General features: G+C 41.3%; 1 protein-coding gene across 4 annotated transcripts in view; it reads left to right on the forward strand.

Moving 5' to 3' along the window:
* The window catches only part of SNED1 (sushi, nidogen and EGF like domains 1), a 149,209-nt gene that overhangs the window by 70,901 nt on the left and 62,557 nt on the right, over window positions 1-15,751 (forward strand). For 3 of the 4 annotated variants that reach the window (XM_044290710.1, XM_044290709.1, XM_044290712.1), the window contains 5 exons: window positions 123-236; window positions 3,141-3,254; window positions 9,052-9,165; window positions 12,025-12,138; window positions 13,012-13,125. In XM_044290710.1, coding sequence (XP_044146645.1) covers window positions 123-236; window positions 3,141-3,254; window positions 9,052-9,165; window positions 12,025-12,138; window positions 13,012-13,125 — 570 coding nt within the window. The remainder of the gene's footprint in view (window positions 1-122; window positions 237-3,140; window positions 3,255-9,051; window positions 9,166-12,024; window positions 12,139-13,011; window positions 13,126-15,751) is intronic. The other variant, XM_044290711.1, reaches the window with a different exon arrangement.

Here is a 15,751-nt window from a genome sequence, read left to right on the forward strand (position 1 = left end):
TTTTTCAACTGATTAGGCTATGTTAAGCTGTAATATATGCGTGTAATGTCTTGCTTTATATTTGTTGGCATCATCCTCTATAAAACTACTTTCTATAACTAACAAGGTTACTCTTCCACCAGAGATCAGGCCATGCTTCTCTGATCCGTGTCTCAATGGCGGTACCTGTGAAGATGATGGAGACCACTACATCTGCTTGTGCAGGCAGGGCTTTATCGGAGCACACTGTGAGACAGGTAAAAGAAAGACATTAAAGCGGAACTCCTATCTCAGCCTTCCAATTGAATAAATATGGATAAGTCAGATAAGGCGGCTGGAGTCGCAGAAATTGCAGAGTGTTCTTTTCTATGCGTCCATAGAAGTGAATTGGAAATGCAGAACCTGCATAGCACAACCTGCTTGGCTGTTTCCGTAACTCCACCGCCTTTTCCCCCATAAACATCGGGTATTCAGATTTCAGCCATGACTGGTTGACATGAGAATACCCCTTTAAATGTTCAGAAAATCAATTCTTTACGTTTGCATGGGGCATATGTTTGTATTATTTACATAATGTTTCCGTAATTCTTAGTATAACACAGAGAATGTATGCAGTCGCTTTGCCCCTTGCCTTATCGAACATTACAGTGGAAAGGGAACCTGAAGTTCAATCTGTGGCCAGCATGTTTTCGGGAAGGAATAACTGTGCAGATGGATATATAAGGGGTCATGTACCAAGCTGACACGTGTCTAATTAGGCATATTTCAGGCACAGATGGCAGCGCGATGATTAGTTTAAGTCCTTGCTTATTCTTGGTTTCATAGTCTAGCGGGCTGCCATCTCCATATGCACCTTTTAAGTCTGAAGCCACTCATCAGAACCTAAGTCCAGAATGGTCAGTAATATAAATGAATAAAATACAAGTTACACTGAATCTTTTCCCACAAAGGTTTACGTCGATCTGCTCAGCTCCTCGTGCTCTGCACCATGATGCCGTTAGACTGGATGTCACGTTCAGTGTGACAGGCTCCCTTGAATCTCTATGTCCTGGGCACATGCACATATTCTTTCAGCATCCAAAGCAGAGGTCCGAGGGTCCAACACCAGTAAAAATGAATAAAACTTGACTTTTATTTCATAGTTAAAAATCCACATGGCATAACTTTCAGCTTACACGTTCCGAGGCTGGGTGGCTCCTGCTCTTTCTTTGGACGGTTTAATAAGAAGCCAACTAACCTGATTATTTTATGCACATAAGATAATCCAGAGCTCTGGTCTACATCTCTATTTTAGTAAATGTTTCCATTCACCACAAAGCAACAGTTCTGTATCATATTTTCTTTTCTTTGTGCTATTCCTCTGATTTTCCTCCTAGAAATTGTGTGTTATCATTCCTCTGGTCCATAGGACGCGTCCCAGCACAGTCTGCCTGTGTACGGACATACCTTATTGACAAAGGGAATGGTAACTTTCCAGTGACCCAAGGGACATACCCTGACCAGTACCTAGGGATAGTCACTGGCATCCTCGTTGAACAGGCTGCACATGGGGCACTGCTAAATCATCAAACCTTACACGACACCTACTCTTCCTGTGTACTCTCCTTGTAACTGGTGCTGCAGAGCCTTCTCCTGATGGAATTGCTAGGATTTCTGTCTACCTAAAGGCCCCTTTGCCCTGCCAGAACATCTAGCAGATTATGGTAACGAGCATTTGTATGAGTTCTCGTTAGTGATTATCTGCCGGTGTGAAGGTGACGCTGATTACCCGATGAATGAGCAAAGTGCTCTTTCATTGGGTAATAATAGTGTTCAGCGAATCAAAGCTGATGAAGTGGTAATTCGATCTGAATTTAAGGAAAAATTAGATTCGATGGAACGCCAAATTCTCTCATGCTTGGTGGTAGCGAATGGATTTTCCCTGAAATGGCGACCAAAAAAAAATATAAAAAAATCATACTTACCTCATCCATTTGAGCGCGGAGGCTGCCACGGCCATGTTGTGTAAAATCTCGTGCGTGGTGACGTATAACGTCACCATGCTGGCCGACGAGATGACATCATCACGTGCTGCGCAAGATTTTGCGCTAGATCTTCAATCAGGATAGCCACGGCGGCCTCTGCACGATCAAATGGATGAGGTTATTACAATTTATAGATTATTTTATTTTTTTACTGAGTAACCGCTAAAATTATTTAGTATTCATCTCAGGTGCCGCGATCAGCAATGAACGCGGCATCTGAGGGGTTCAATGATTGGGGGCAGCACAATCGCTGTTCCCTGTCATTGTACCTGCTATTTACAAAGAAATGTGCTTTCTGACTAAGTAATTCATCACAAAGCTAATTTTTTTGTAAAATTTGGTGAAGCAGCCGAATCAAATTTTTTAGAACTTTGCTCATCACTAGGTAATAAAATCGTTCCCATATGGGGACGAGCGATGGCATTAGCAATCACTCCTCCCCGTACTGTGGAGGAGATCGCTGCAGTCTCTTTTACTGACGAGCAGGCGTCCTTCCCCACAATTGCTCAGTTGAGCAGTGTAGGAGTCTTTAGGTAATGTGAGTGAGGTTAGTAATATCTAACACTGCTGCCCATTGATTATGTTTCATTGTTTTATATAAGGGTTCAGACTTCCCACATATTTCGCTCTCAGTCTGTCTCCCATTGTCTTGCTGTAATACCAGTCAGTTTGGAAATCCTTTGTTCTGTGTTGGCCATGCGTAGAGAATATTTACTTGCTAAGCAGCCTTCGCCTTGGGTGCTCACTTTTCAGGGCGCAAGGCTCGGTTAGTTGTTTTGTCAGGTTTGCACCCACAGTTATAAATTGGATCATGTCAGATATGTTATATCTCCAATGGCTCCTTTGCAAACTGAAGAAATGACTAATAAGTCGTCCTGATAACAGGAGATCTTATGGACTGACACGGCTTTGGAAAAGATGGAAGCCAGAATATGAGCAGCCGCCTATCAGTCATGCTGATGTCAGGAATAGAGCTATACTCAGGCAGCAGTGGAAGTATCTTAAAAAGAAAATTCTACCCAAAACAGAAATGTCTGTTTTACATAGAATGTGTATCAAAAAGCTAAAGGAATTATATGAACTGGTGATCACTTTAGGTTAAATTATATGAATTATATGTTTTTACCTTTTTTTTAGAGATCCGACCGTGTTGGTCATCTCCATGCCTTAATGGAGGAATCTGCAAAGACTTGGTTGACGGTTATAGCTGCATTTGTACAGGGGCCTTTACTGGTGACAGATGTGAAACAGGTGAGGTCTCATCAGCAGAGAATTTTAGATATAAAGAATAAAATATATATCAAATATCTATCTAAGTTCTCATTTGCTGAACACATATACACAAATATTTAGTTGTTTTCCATATAGGAACTGCTGTGTCTCCTGCAGCTATAAAGTAGAGTAAATGCTGTACTTCTGTAGTGTATTCCCTTGGTTTAGGTCTATTTTTATTACTACATTTTTGCCATGCAATAACAACATACAGGAAACCATGTGAGAAAAATTAAGAATAAATCCTAAAAATAAAAGATAATAATCATACATAAAAAATAGATAATAGCTATCTATATCTGACAGGTTACATAAAAAGGCCCCCCCAAAGAAGGTCAATAATTGCCCCTTGATTAATTCAGCAATGGGAATTGTTAGATCCAAATCCAGGGTTAAGTGACCGCAGGCTCAGGCAGTAGACATAGAGGGGGTTATTTACTAACAGAAATATGTCTATATTAGGCATATTTCTGGCGCCGCAGATAGCGGGGTTTAGGTTCTTTGAGCCGCAATCTGTGACACTTTCCCGCTCATGCCAGGTCTACAAAAGTGTGCATGGCGTGAGCGGGTTTAAGGGGATGGGCCAGCAGGCCCGTCTCATTCATAATTTTCTCTGCCTGTTTTCGGCGTAGAAAATAGTCTAAATCTACACCAGCAGAGAAGCTGGTGGATCCGCCGGCGCCTCTACATAACATCGGCAGATCCACTGCCAGCGCAGGGCCTTATTAAAGGGGTTGTCCGGGTGTGACGAAACCAACCTCGCCACGGTGTTTTGGAGGGGGCTGGTTGCTAGCCTCTTGCCTCAGAATTATGGCCCATACTAACTTTAAAGAAAACAGGCCGGCCGCACAGCTTAAATCTGTCTTTGGAATTGTGTTTTATGTTATTATGCGTTCAGTTAAATTGTATGTTATGTGAGGGCACCCAGATAGCTAATATTATTGTATTCGTGTATTCTGAGTGCCATTCACCTAATGATATGCACTCAGACTTGAGCTATCTGGGGATATGTTAAATGTCTGTGTTTGCTGTGGGGGTGTGCCATTGTGTATTTGGGTGGTGTTCCTGTTTTATCCTTCATCATGCTGAGACTGGTGTTTGGATAACTGATCAAACTGGGGGATTGCTATACGCTGAAGATTTGCTATACTCCCCTGGCATAACTACTAGCTCTTGTAAGAGCTGTTCCTGCTCTCTGGCTGTAGGAGAGGTTCACCCACTGGAGCCTGGAGCCTTGTCGTAGGTCCAGCGTGGGTGGAGGACGGTGAGACCCCAACCAAGCTGCGGCGGTTCGTGGGGTCTGCAGGGTGTACGGTGTCAAGTGGAGTGCTTGGAGTCCTCGGAAAGCACTAGGAGCATCTATCGACGGAGGTACCCGGTCGGGGTGCTAGGAAATCCGTTACACCGGGCTTTTACTATTGATGTCCTCAGGATAGGTCATCAATATCAGATCGGCAGGGGTCAGACACCCGGCACACCCTGCCAATCGGCTGTATTAGGAGACAGCGCGAGCAGTGTGTACGCGCCGTCTCCATTCTCTCTTCCTGACTGCTGCTGCGGTCTATGATCTTTGCCATAGACAGCAGGGGTGAGCAGGAAGAGAGACGAGAAACGGCATGTGCACGCTCGTAAGGCTGATCGACAGGGGTGCCGGGTGTTGGACCACCGCCTGAGGATACGTCATCAATAGTAAAGGCCCGAACAACCCCTTTAAGACCAGCGTCTAAAACGCCAGTCTGAATAACTGACTCCCAAAGTGCCTATGATTACTGGAAGAAATATGTTTTGTTACTTTCTTCTTCGAGTACTTAATAATAATAGATTTGTGCCATTATAAATCAAATCACTGATGTTCAAATATGTTCAGTATGTATATATTCAGCGTGCCAATGGCAATGGTGTTGAAAGCTCGGTGGCATCCAGTAAGCCGGCTTGAACATATTACAAAGCTGTCTATACTTCATAGCATTGCCATTGGCACACTGAATATCACCAGTGATGATGTGATTTATAATAGCAGACAGCTATTGCATTTTAAAGGAAGAAAAGAAAGAAAATTATGCTGTGAGTCAATCACAGTTGGATGAGTCTTCAGTAGAATTGGGTGTAATTGCTGATAATGACCTAAATTATAGCTTGCGATGTCAGTCTGCTGCATCAAAAGCCAACAAGATATGATCTTTATTTTTATAGCACCAAGGTATTGTCCTGTATTAGGAAAGGCATGACTTTGAGAGAAAAAAAGTACTATTTTACCCATTTATAAAGCATCGGTAGGACTTCATCTTGAGTATGCAGTCCAGTTTTGGCCACCAGTCCATGTAAAAATACTAAAGATCTAGCGAGAGTACAAAGAAGGACAACTAAATCAATACGAGGTATAGAACATCTCAGTTGTGAAGAAGGTTTATGGAAGCTATTGCTATAGTAGAACTTTTGTATGATCCCTAAACATGGGATCTAGCCATGTTGTCTGCAATGCTGCAAATCTTAAAAATCTGTCTAGGGCCAAAGAATAAGAAGACATGACCCATGGTGGTATATGAGGCTTCCTCTTCTGACCCCAAACGACAGACGATTCCTTTAATTAAGCAAAAACCTGGGTGATACCCTTACAACCTAAAAATACAAATCAGCCAATAGGATTGTGACATGTGTTTTAACAAAAAGTGATGTATATAGACCCTCATAGAATACATCTGGACACAATTAGGGACACTCTAGCGTGGGGAAACCAAAGCAAAGGAATTCTTTTTTGTAGATTCATGACATCAGATTAATTATAACTATGGACAGGCACACTTCATTTGGAGAAATCCAGGGAGATCTCATTTATACCATTCAAACTCTCATTTATTAGTTAATAGACAAATTAAAATATTCTAAAATACACAAAATATAAAACAAAATATTAAAATGATATGAATGAATTGCAATTCATTACTAATACCCTACAAATGCCGCTCTGTCTATTGTGCCGCGACCCGCTTGTTTCTTTTCCCTTCCTACACAGTGAGCAAGAGACCGTTCATATATTCTCCATCTACTACATGTATTTTCCCTTAATAAATACAACCTCTAGCATTTACCATCTTTTCAGAGAAGTAAACATGAGCATATGATATATAGGATATGAGCTGAAATAAAGATACAATCCCAATGAATATTTAATAGAAATGAATACTCATATAGCTGTATGGTTCACTTATAATCCTGGTGCACATATGTTTCCTGTTGACTCACTGACTGTACAAGCCAGCACACCATTCCTATAGATACTTCGTATCCGTTTGCAATTGGACAACTCATTTATAAACGCAACTCGCTGGACGTTACTTCCTCCTCATATATCCGAACACTGTCTATTTAGTGATACTGAAGGGTCTTTACTCGCTGTTCCAAGATCCTAAATTGTTACTCTCTGTATTGATTCACTGACTCTGCAGGCAGCTCCCATAGACACTTTGTATCAATTTGTGTCAGTCTGCATAAGGCAACTTATTGCGCTGGTTTTGTGATCTCCCGCACATAACAGGACACTATCTAGCCAGTGGTACTGAAGGGTCTTTACTCACTGTTTACTAGAGATCGTACATTGTCGGTCTCCATGGCCTCCCATGTAGTGGTATGTGGCGCCCCACTCGGGTACCGCCGCTGTCTCCACTGCGGGCAGTCAGTTTGTGTTATAACAGTTGGATCCCGGCGTCCCACATGTTAACAAGATCTCAGCGTTCCACGTGGTGAGACGTGTTAGGCTTTCAAGGAGATTCTTATATGTTGTATCTGAAGCGCATCACGTTTCTTTTTTCCAAGAAGATAGATTTCCAGTTCTTGAATACAGTGGCCTATGACTAGCCACGGCCACTGAAGGAGTCAGTAGAACGCCGAAACATGTCTGGTATAAGCAATACACAGAGTCCAGAACCCACCAAAAATACCAATAATAATAAGACAAGTGTTCGGATACATGAAGATATATGATATATGCGTTTATAAATGAGTTGTCCAATTGCAAACGGATACGAAGTATCTATAGGAACGGTGTGCTGGCTTGTACAGTCAGTGAGTCAATAGGAAACATTTGTGCACCAGGATTATAAGTGAACCATACAGCTATATGAGTACTCATTTGTACCAAATATTCATTGGGATTGTATCTTTATTTCAGCTCATATCCTATATATCATATGCTCATGTTTACTTCTCTGAAAAGATGGTAAATGCTAGAGGTTGTATTTATTAAGGGAAAATATATGTAGTAGATGGAGAATATATGAACGGTCTCTTGCTCAGGGAAAAGAAACAAGCGGTCGCCGCACAATAGACAGAGCGGCATTTGTAGGGTATTAGTAATGAATTGCAATTCATTCATATCATTTTAATATTTTGTTTTATATTTTGTGCATTTTAGAATATTTTAATTTGTCTATTAACTAATAAATGAGAGTTTGAGTGGTATAAATGAGATCTCCCTGGATTTCTCCAAATGAAGTGTGCCTGTCCATAGTTATAATTAATCAGATTTTATCTAGTTGACGGGTGAGTCACAAGGTCAGAATCCACAGTACAGAAGGGCGGTGAGCCACCAAACTAAAATATTTTGTAGATTCATGACATCCCCTCTGTAGCCTTCTAGCTTTATACCAAATATTGCAGCCTGGGTATAATGTATAATTATGTGTAATTAATCCTACTATGTAACTTAATGATATCATCATATAAATCAGCAAATGGTTAGCTTTTATCTAATTCTTATGTGTTTGCATTTTTTATTTTTGTGATTTATTCTTTTTTTCGATATGGTTACCTGTGTGTTCATCAATAATATTTAATCAACAATTGATGTATTTCAGCATTATAGGATTCTTTGGGTAATGCCCCCCATATGTCCGGACACCTTATACAGGTTGTACTTGCCTTGCTCCCCAGCACCCGCACCGCTTCTGATCCCTGCATTGCCGCAGTTGCATCTCCCCATTGCATGGATGAAAACATTCGGGAAAGGGGGGGGGGCAGCCAATAGCAGACCGTGACGGGAAACGAGCCTCCCTAGCATAGTGGGTAACGCTAGGGAGGCTCGTTCCCATTGTGGCCTGCAATTGGCTGCCCCCCACCCCGACGCCAGATGTTTTCATCCACGTGACTGGGAGGTGCAGGGATCAGAAGCGGCGTGGCTGCCGGGGAGGGGCCCTGGCATTTGGGGGGGGGGGGGCATTATAGATCTTGGATAACCCCTTTAAAGGGGTTTGCTCATCTCAGACATTGATGGCATATCTAAATAAAGTATACTAAATATATGTGGGTGGCTCAGTGGTATACCTTAATGTAAAAGAGGCCCAGTAAACTAGTATTAAAGGCTCATCTCACACATTGATAGCATATTGTTAGGATATGCCATCAATATCAGGTGCGTTTCCCAACTCTGGGACCCGCTCCTGTCTCCGGAATAGACCCTGCAAAGGAGAGCACATTGCACATGTGTCCATTCATCGGTATGCGAGTGGGGCCCCTGCTCCATTCTCACCACTATGGGACTGCCAGAAATTGCGGGCACTCGGCTATTTTCTGTATACCGCTATGGGAGTTCCGAAGGTGGCCACGTATGCACAGGGGCCCTGTTCTGGAGATGGGACCTACACCTAACTGACATTGATGGTGAGAAATGAGCCAACCCCTTTAAACTAGTTCACTTGGCCTCTTTTACATTGAGGTGTACCATTGGTGAGCCACCTACATATACTTAGTATACTCTGTTTTATGTCTATACTGATTCTAGAGATCCGGCCCTGTTCTTCTTCTCCTTGCCTAAATGGAGGATTATGTAAGGATCTTGGTGCTGAGTACAGTTGTTTCTGTCCAAGAGGATTCACCGGAGTGCGTTGTGAAGCAGGTAACATTGCTTTCTGTCTTCTTCACATTCTGCTGGATGTGCTGGTGATGGACACATTGCAATGACTGCGGTCATTTTGGGCTGCTTGTCTGTCTGGTACCAAACGTGATTAGTTATAATTGGTAGTGTACAAGGTGGACATCTCATCAAGCTGGGTGATATCTCATGGTGAGCAGAGTTTGAAAGTGGCCTTGTTGCCCTTATAACTGAGCTGACATGGGAACTCTTAATTTTGGCCACTTGGACTATTTGACACACGTCACATTGTGCAATATTCTATACATCATTCAATAAAAAATGAACGAGAAAAAACCCTATACAGTAGTGACAATTCATAGTATAGACAGTTCTCCGTATTCTGAAGAGATTAGACCCTGCTCCTCACCTCCTACCCTGAATGAGGGAATTCGTAAGGCTAAAGTGATCCCCTCTGAGAGCAGGATGTGATAGAGGGAGAGAAGCTGAGCTCTGTGATATATAGATTTATATGATTTGGAGCAGGAGTAAAAGCAGACAAAAGCCTGGCAGGACTCCTAGGAGAGATAGTGAGAGTCCTAATTACCCCGCCCACACAGGATGATTGACAGCTCTCTCCCTGGATGTGTGTGCACATAGAAGACAATCATTCAGAATCATCCGGATTGTCACTGTCGTCCCTAGGAGTCCTGTCAGGATTTACTCAGCTTTTTTTCTCAGAAATAGGTAAGGAGCAGGAAAACACAACCCATAATGGTCAGCTGCAAGTGCCGACACTCTCACGACTTTTCTTATAGTCTGCCCTCTCCTTCTTTCAGTTGCAGAATATATGTATGTTACAAAATGTCAATGCTTCATGTGCTCACATTGTCCCTCACTGTTTAGTTTATTGAACATCTTCATAGGCTTTGTACAAATTTTTTATGATTACGGTACATTTTACTAATTTTGGGCTACAAATTATTTTTTCAGTTGGTCTTTATAAAAAATTTCAGCAGGTTTTTTGATAAAGGGTTGAGTCTTTGCCTAGCTGTGAGCCTGTTACTTTTGCTTTGAACAATGTGTAGTCCCTATCGCTGATCTCCTAACAGCTCATAAACACTTCTTTAAGCCATATTCTTATCAGTTTGATAAGAGTTTAGCTATAATGAGTGTTTATGAGGTCAGGAGCTGACGTGATGGGATTCATAGTAAACAGAAAGTGACAGTGTGCAAATAGACTGAAATTCAACCCCTGTATCTAAAAAACGGCTAAAATTTTTTAATTAATTGAAAAAAAAAAGTTTTTCGTTTAAAACTAGTAGGATGCAGCCATTAAAAATATTGCCCCAAAGGTGTCCAAAGCCTTTAACCTCTCCAGGACCGGGCCATTTTCCTTTTTTGTTTTTTTACCTACTCCTTGCCTTCCCAGCCATTCCACTAACAGGGAATGACACATGGAATGGCTTAATTTTTGCGGGACAAGTTGTACTTTCTAGTAGCACCATTTATGGTTGCATACAATGTAGTGGGAACCAGGAAAAAAAATTCCAAATGGGGTGGAAATTATTGAAAAACCCACAATTTCGCCACAGTTTTATGGGTTTTTCTTTTACAGCATTTCTTATGTGGTAAAACTGAGCTGTACCTTTTGGGTCATTAAGATTACAACATTACCACAGTATCATTTTTCTTGCATTTTAATACTGAAAAAAAATTAAAGCTTTAGAAAAAAGTAAGCTTTTCTTTGCATCACCATATTAACATCCTTATAACTTTTTTATTTTTATGTGTATGGAGCTGTGTGAGGGCTCATTTTTTGTGTGTGTCGATCTGTAGTTTATTGATACTGTTTTGGAGTATGTGTGACTTTTTGATCACTTTTTATTCAATTTTTTTGGGAGCTGAAGTGACCAGAAAATGGCAAAATCAGCTATTTTGACTTTTCCTTCTTGCCGTGTACCGTATGATATAAATATTTTTATATTTTAATAGTATGGGCGTTTTTGCACACGGCGATGCCTATGATGTTTATCTTTTTTTATTTATGTATTTTAATTTTGGGGAAACGGGGGTGATTAAAATTTTTATAATTTTTACATTTTTAAAATATTTTTTTTAACTTTTTTTCTTTTTTAAACTTTTTAATAGTTTCCCTAGGGAACTTGAATAAGCAATTATTAGATTGCTTCTTTCGTAGACTCCAATGCATTAGTATTGAAGTCTATGAGAATTTCACTGTGTTCCCATGGAGCCCTGCCAGAGACAGGCTCTCTATAGGAACCTATGAGCGGCAGCCTCAGATTATTCAGGAGGACCGAGGCTGCCACACACACCATCCGGCTCCCCTGATCCTCACTAAGGGGAACAGGTACACGGCTGTTTTTGATCTCCCAGATGCCATGGTCACATTTTACCACGGCATCTGTGGGGTTAGATTTGTGCGACTGACCTTATCGTCAATCACATACATTAGCCCCGGGTGTCTTTTTAAAACAGCAGACACCTGGCAGCTATGGTACCCGCTGGGCTTGTGAGCGGGCACCATCTTTAAATACCCGACTGCCAGGTGTTAGGTAGTCGGGAAGGGGTTATGTCTATTTTGAATAAGGGTATGGCCACCCATTTGCTTTTTTGCGGACTCGCTGACTTCAATGAGTCCGTGGTCCACATTTTGAAGACTTATTCTATCTTTTTGTGGGACTGACATACGGATGCAGAAAGCACACAGATGAGCTGTGTGTTTTCCGCATCCTTATATCCATTCCGCAAAAGGGCAGAACATGTCCTATACCTAGCTGCAAAATGCAGACAACGGACCCATTGAAGTCAGTAGGTCCATAAAAAATGTGGACGGCACAATAAAGCATCTTGAGAAATACTGATCTTTCGTTTTTCACCTAGAGCTTAGACCCTGCTCATCTTTTCCATGTCTTAATGGTGGCATCTGTGAGGATACAGCTGAAGGATACATCTGTGTGTGTAATCAAGGATACACTGGAAATCACTGCCAGACAGGTAAGTCCTTATCATACTCATTAAATACAGGTGAGGGCTCATGCACACGTCCGTTGCCTGCTTTGCAGTCCGCAAAACACAGATACCGGCTGTGTGCGTTCTGCATTTTGCGGAACAGATGTCTGGCCCATAATAGAATTGTCCTATCCTTGTCCGTAATATAGACAATCATAGAACATGTTATTTTTTTGCGGAACGGACATACGGTCTCGGAATGCACACTGAGTAAATTCAGTTTTTTATGCGGATCCATTGAATTGAATGGATCCAATGGGCCGCCAAAAAAACGCCAGAGTAACGGGAAAAAAATATGTTTGTGTACATGAGCCCTAACTTTATAATAAGCCAGGGCTTCAAGTTTTCACCCTTTAATTTATGACTGTCCCAATATTTGCGCGTGTTATTGTTTTTCCCTCCCTTTTTCCAAGATCCACAACTATTTCAATTTTACTTTCACATAGATGTACGAGGACTTGTTTTTTGCGGGACAAGTTTTATTTTGTAATGGCACCATTCAATTTACTGACTGGCTGCCTGTCATGCCACGCCTTGGGCGCAGCTTCGCAGGCAGCTTTGCCTTTATAGCCTCCTGGCTGTCATAGCAGCCAATATGGGCCCTGTGATTTTGCCACGAAGAATGCCCCTCCCTGTGTCTAACCGCTGGACCGTGGCATATTCAATGACCGGGATTGGTGTTAAAGGGCTTATTTATTCCATATGTAGATGCAGTCCAGACCCCCGCCTTTCTATTCTCCAGGTGTCATATGACTATGCATAGTAGTTTTATTTATCAGTGATTGAGCATCATTGATCTGCTGCAGTAAAGGAATATTATTCAAATAATGTTATCATTTTCTTTCTCATTTATCCAAGAAATCAGGCCTTGTTCTTCATCTCCTTGCCTGAATGGGGGTGTGTGCAGAGACGTGGGAAGCACTTATATATGTGTTTGTGCGCAAGGATTCACCGGGATGCACTGTGAAAATGGTAAACTCCACTTCTAGCTGTTATATTTTTGGTTTCTAGAAACCTTTTAGTTTAAACATAACCATATAAAAAGATAAGACATAGCACCCCAAACAAGAAGAAAAAGGGTGCAAATCCTCCTTGGCTCATGACTCCATAGCATACTTAGGTAGAGACTATAGTAGGTGAAAAAAAGGATCCTTCATTTAACCATATATGCAAATGGGGCCTTCCTCAAGTAGAATGACTTACAAATCAGTAAGCATTTAGACAAGGTATGCGTAACACTGAGCAATTAATAAATAATGATTAATATCCATAATTGATAAAAAAAATCATAGTGTTAAAACCATTTCTTTCATATAGAGTATACGAAATGGTAAATTCTACCATATAACAGTACACCAGTATTAAAGTCATTAAAATTCATCATTCACAATTATTCAATAGATACCATAATAAGTTAATACAGGTCATAAAAAGTGAACTCCATACAGGTGCATCATAACTGGTACATTGCTAACTCGCCGATTTCCAAATATTGTACTGAGCTCAGTACACAACCCCTCTACATCTACAAGAACAAGCTTTCTTAATAGAAAGACGTTATGCGCTTCCATGGGAAGTTCCTTTATGTCTCAGTAGTCAGCAATGTGTACACCTCTCTGTGCTTTATCTGACCCCACCAAGGCATACGGTCCCTCTGGAGATAGTCACCAGTTGACCCGGTGTATGGGAAAAAAAATCTTGCTGGGTTTTACTGCTTCCTATTAGTAGTAATGGACATGGGATCGTCTGTGACTGCCCATTTCACTATATAAACAATTAGTAATGTTTAGTAATGTAATTTTGCTTGCAGTGAAACCAATATTCCTTGTCATCCATACCTTCTCCATCGTGCATGTGTTGACCCTCACAGGTCAGATATTCATGGCCTATATTGAGGAAAAAAGTCACAGAAAACCCTTATAAAATGAGTTGTCTGAAGACAGACAGTGGTTACGTATTGCTGGGATAGGCCACCAGTATCGGATTGTCAAGGGTCTGTCTGCGCCTTCCTCACAAGTTGCTAGAACAAGTGTCAGTGGCTCCAGGACAATGCTCCTGATGGCTTCCTTTGGCTTTCTTATCCAGAGGAAGTGGAATTAGCGGGATACAAGATGACATGCTGCTTTTGTGGTGTAGTCATATGCCATCAACGTCTGTCCTAAAACAACCACTTTAGATCCTGTCCATTACTGTTTCTTGGCTTTCCTTGTACACCTTCAAATAATATTACTACATTAGGAAGCATGGGTTGTATTCATAGGAAATATTTTTTATATAATTTTGGGCTGTTTTTGTGTTTATTATGGCAACATTCTACCAATTAAATTAAAATTAAATACTAAATATTCTCCTTCTGTAGCAGTCAGCCTAGAGAGATAAAACTCCTTTATAGATAGGTATTCCAATATTTAGTTTACTGCTGCTGTGAGAGAATATGGTATCTGTTAGCATAATAGTAGATTAGTAGAACTAGGATAACAGTATAACAGCTGTATTGTTCTCTTGGTAGGCCTAGATAAAGATGTCTACAGAAGAGCATTGTACTTATCGGTGTTATGTGTGAGGCTCTAATTGAGTCAATCATCCTCCTTCCGTCTCTGGTCGCAGTGAATGGTCTGACTGAGAAAGTCCAGCGAGGCTGTTTGCTTTGCTAAGTCCAAACAAAGGAGGAAATTAAAGGGGTTGTGCCACTAATATAAATGTATCCCATCCAAGAGATATTGCTGTTCTATCACTTTCTCCAAATACCACCATTTATCAAAACTGCCTTATTCTAAAGTCCTCAGCCTACCATTGCACCCTGTGGCAAATCTGTTTTGATGTTCAATTGCTGAAGGTTACGTCCTACATTGGAGCCTTGTGATGTAGGATGCACATGGGTGATTGGTCAGAACAAGGGGCGTGGTTAGTGTCACATGATCTACTGATGTCACGATACATCTCCTGCCCTAAGGCATGATGGGATAGTGAGACAGATGACAAACCAGGATGTAGTATTCAAGCATGGGGGATAAGAGAAAACTGCAAATGAGGTAAATTTGAAATAATAAAAAAAAAAACAGCCTTAGGCCTCGTGCACACGAATGTTGTGCATCCGTTCTGTGCATTGGGGACCGCAATTTGCGGTCCCCAATGCATGGGCAACGTCCGTGGAGCTGCCGGGACGGATCAAGACCCATTCAACTGAATGGGTCCGTGGGGTTCCGATCCGTGTTTCCGTTCTGCATCTCCGTGATTGCAGACGCATTCAAGGGAATGGGTCCGCATCCGTGATGCAGAGTGCACGCTGTATGCGTGCCGCAATACGGCCAGGGGCACACAACGTTCATGTGCAAGAGGCCTAAGGAGGAATGGGAGCCAGAGCAATTGATGAAAATAAACTTTAGAGTAAAGTAGTTCATGGCACAGCCCTTTTAAATATCTGGACAGTAAGTACTGTAGAATACATGGAGTGACTTCAAAAAATTATATCCTTAAACCATGCACTAGTTTTTGTAAAAAAATCCCCAACATTTTTAGAATATTCAGATACAGACTATTAATATGTGAAAAGAATTATGGTAATGTACCTTTAAATAATGTTTTTTACCCTTTCTCT

Source organism: Bufo gargarizans, chromosome 4 (genome assembly GCF_014858855.1).
Source record: "Bufo gargarizans isolate SCDJY-AF-19 chromosome 4, ASM1485885v1, whole genome shotgun sequence".
NCBI classification, from domain to species: domain Eukaryota; kingdom Metazoa; phylum Chordata; class Amphibia; order Anura; family Bufonidae; genus Bufo; species Bufo gargarizans.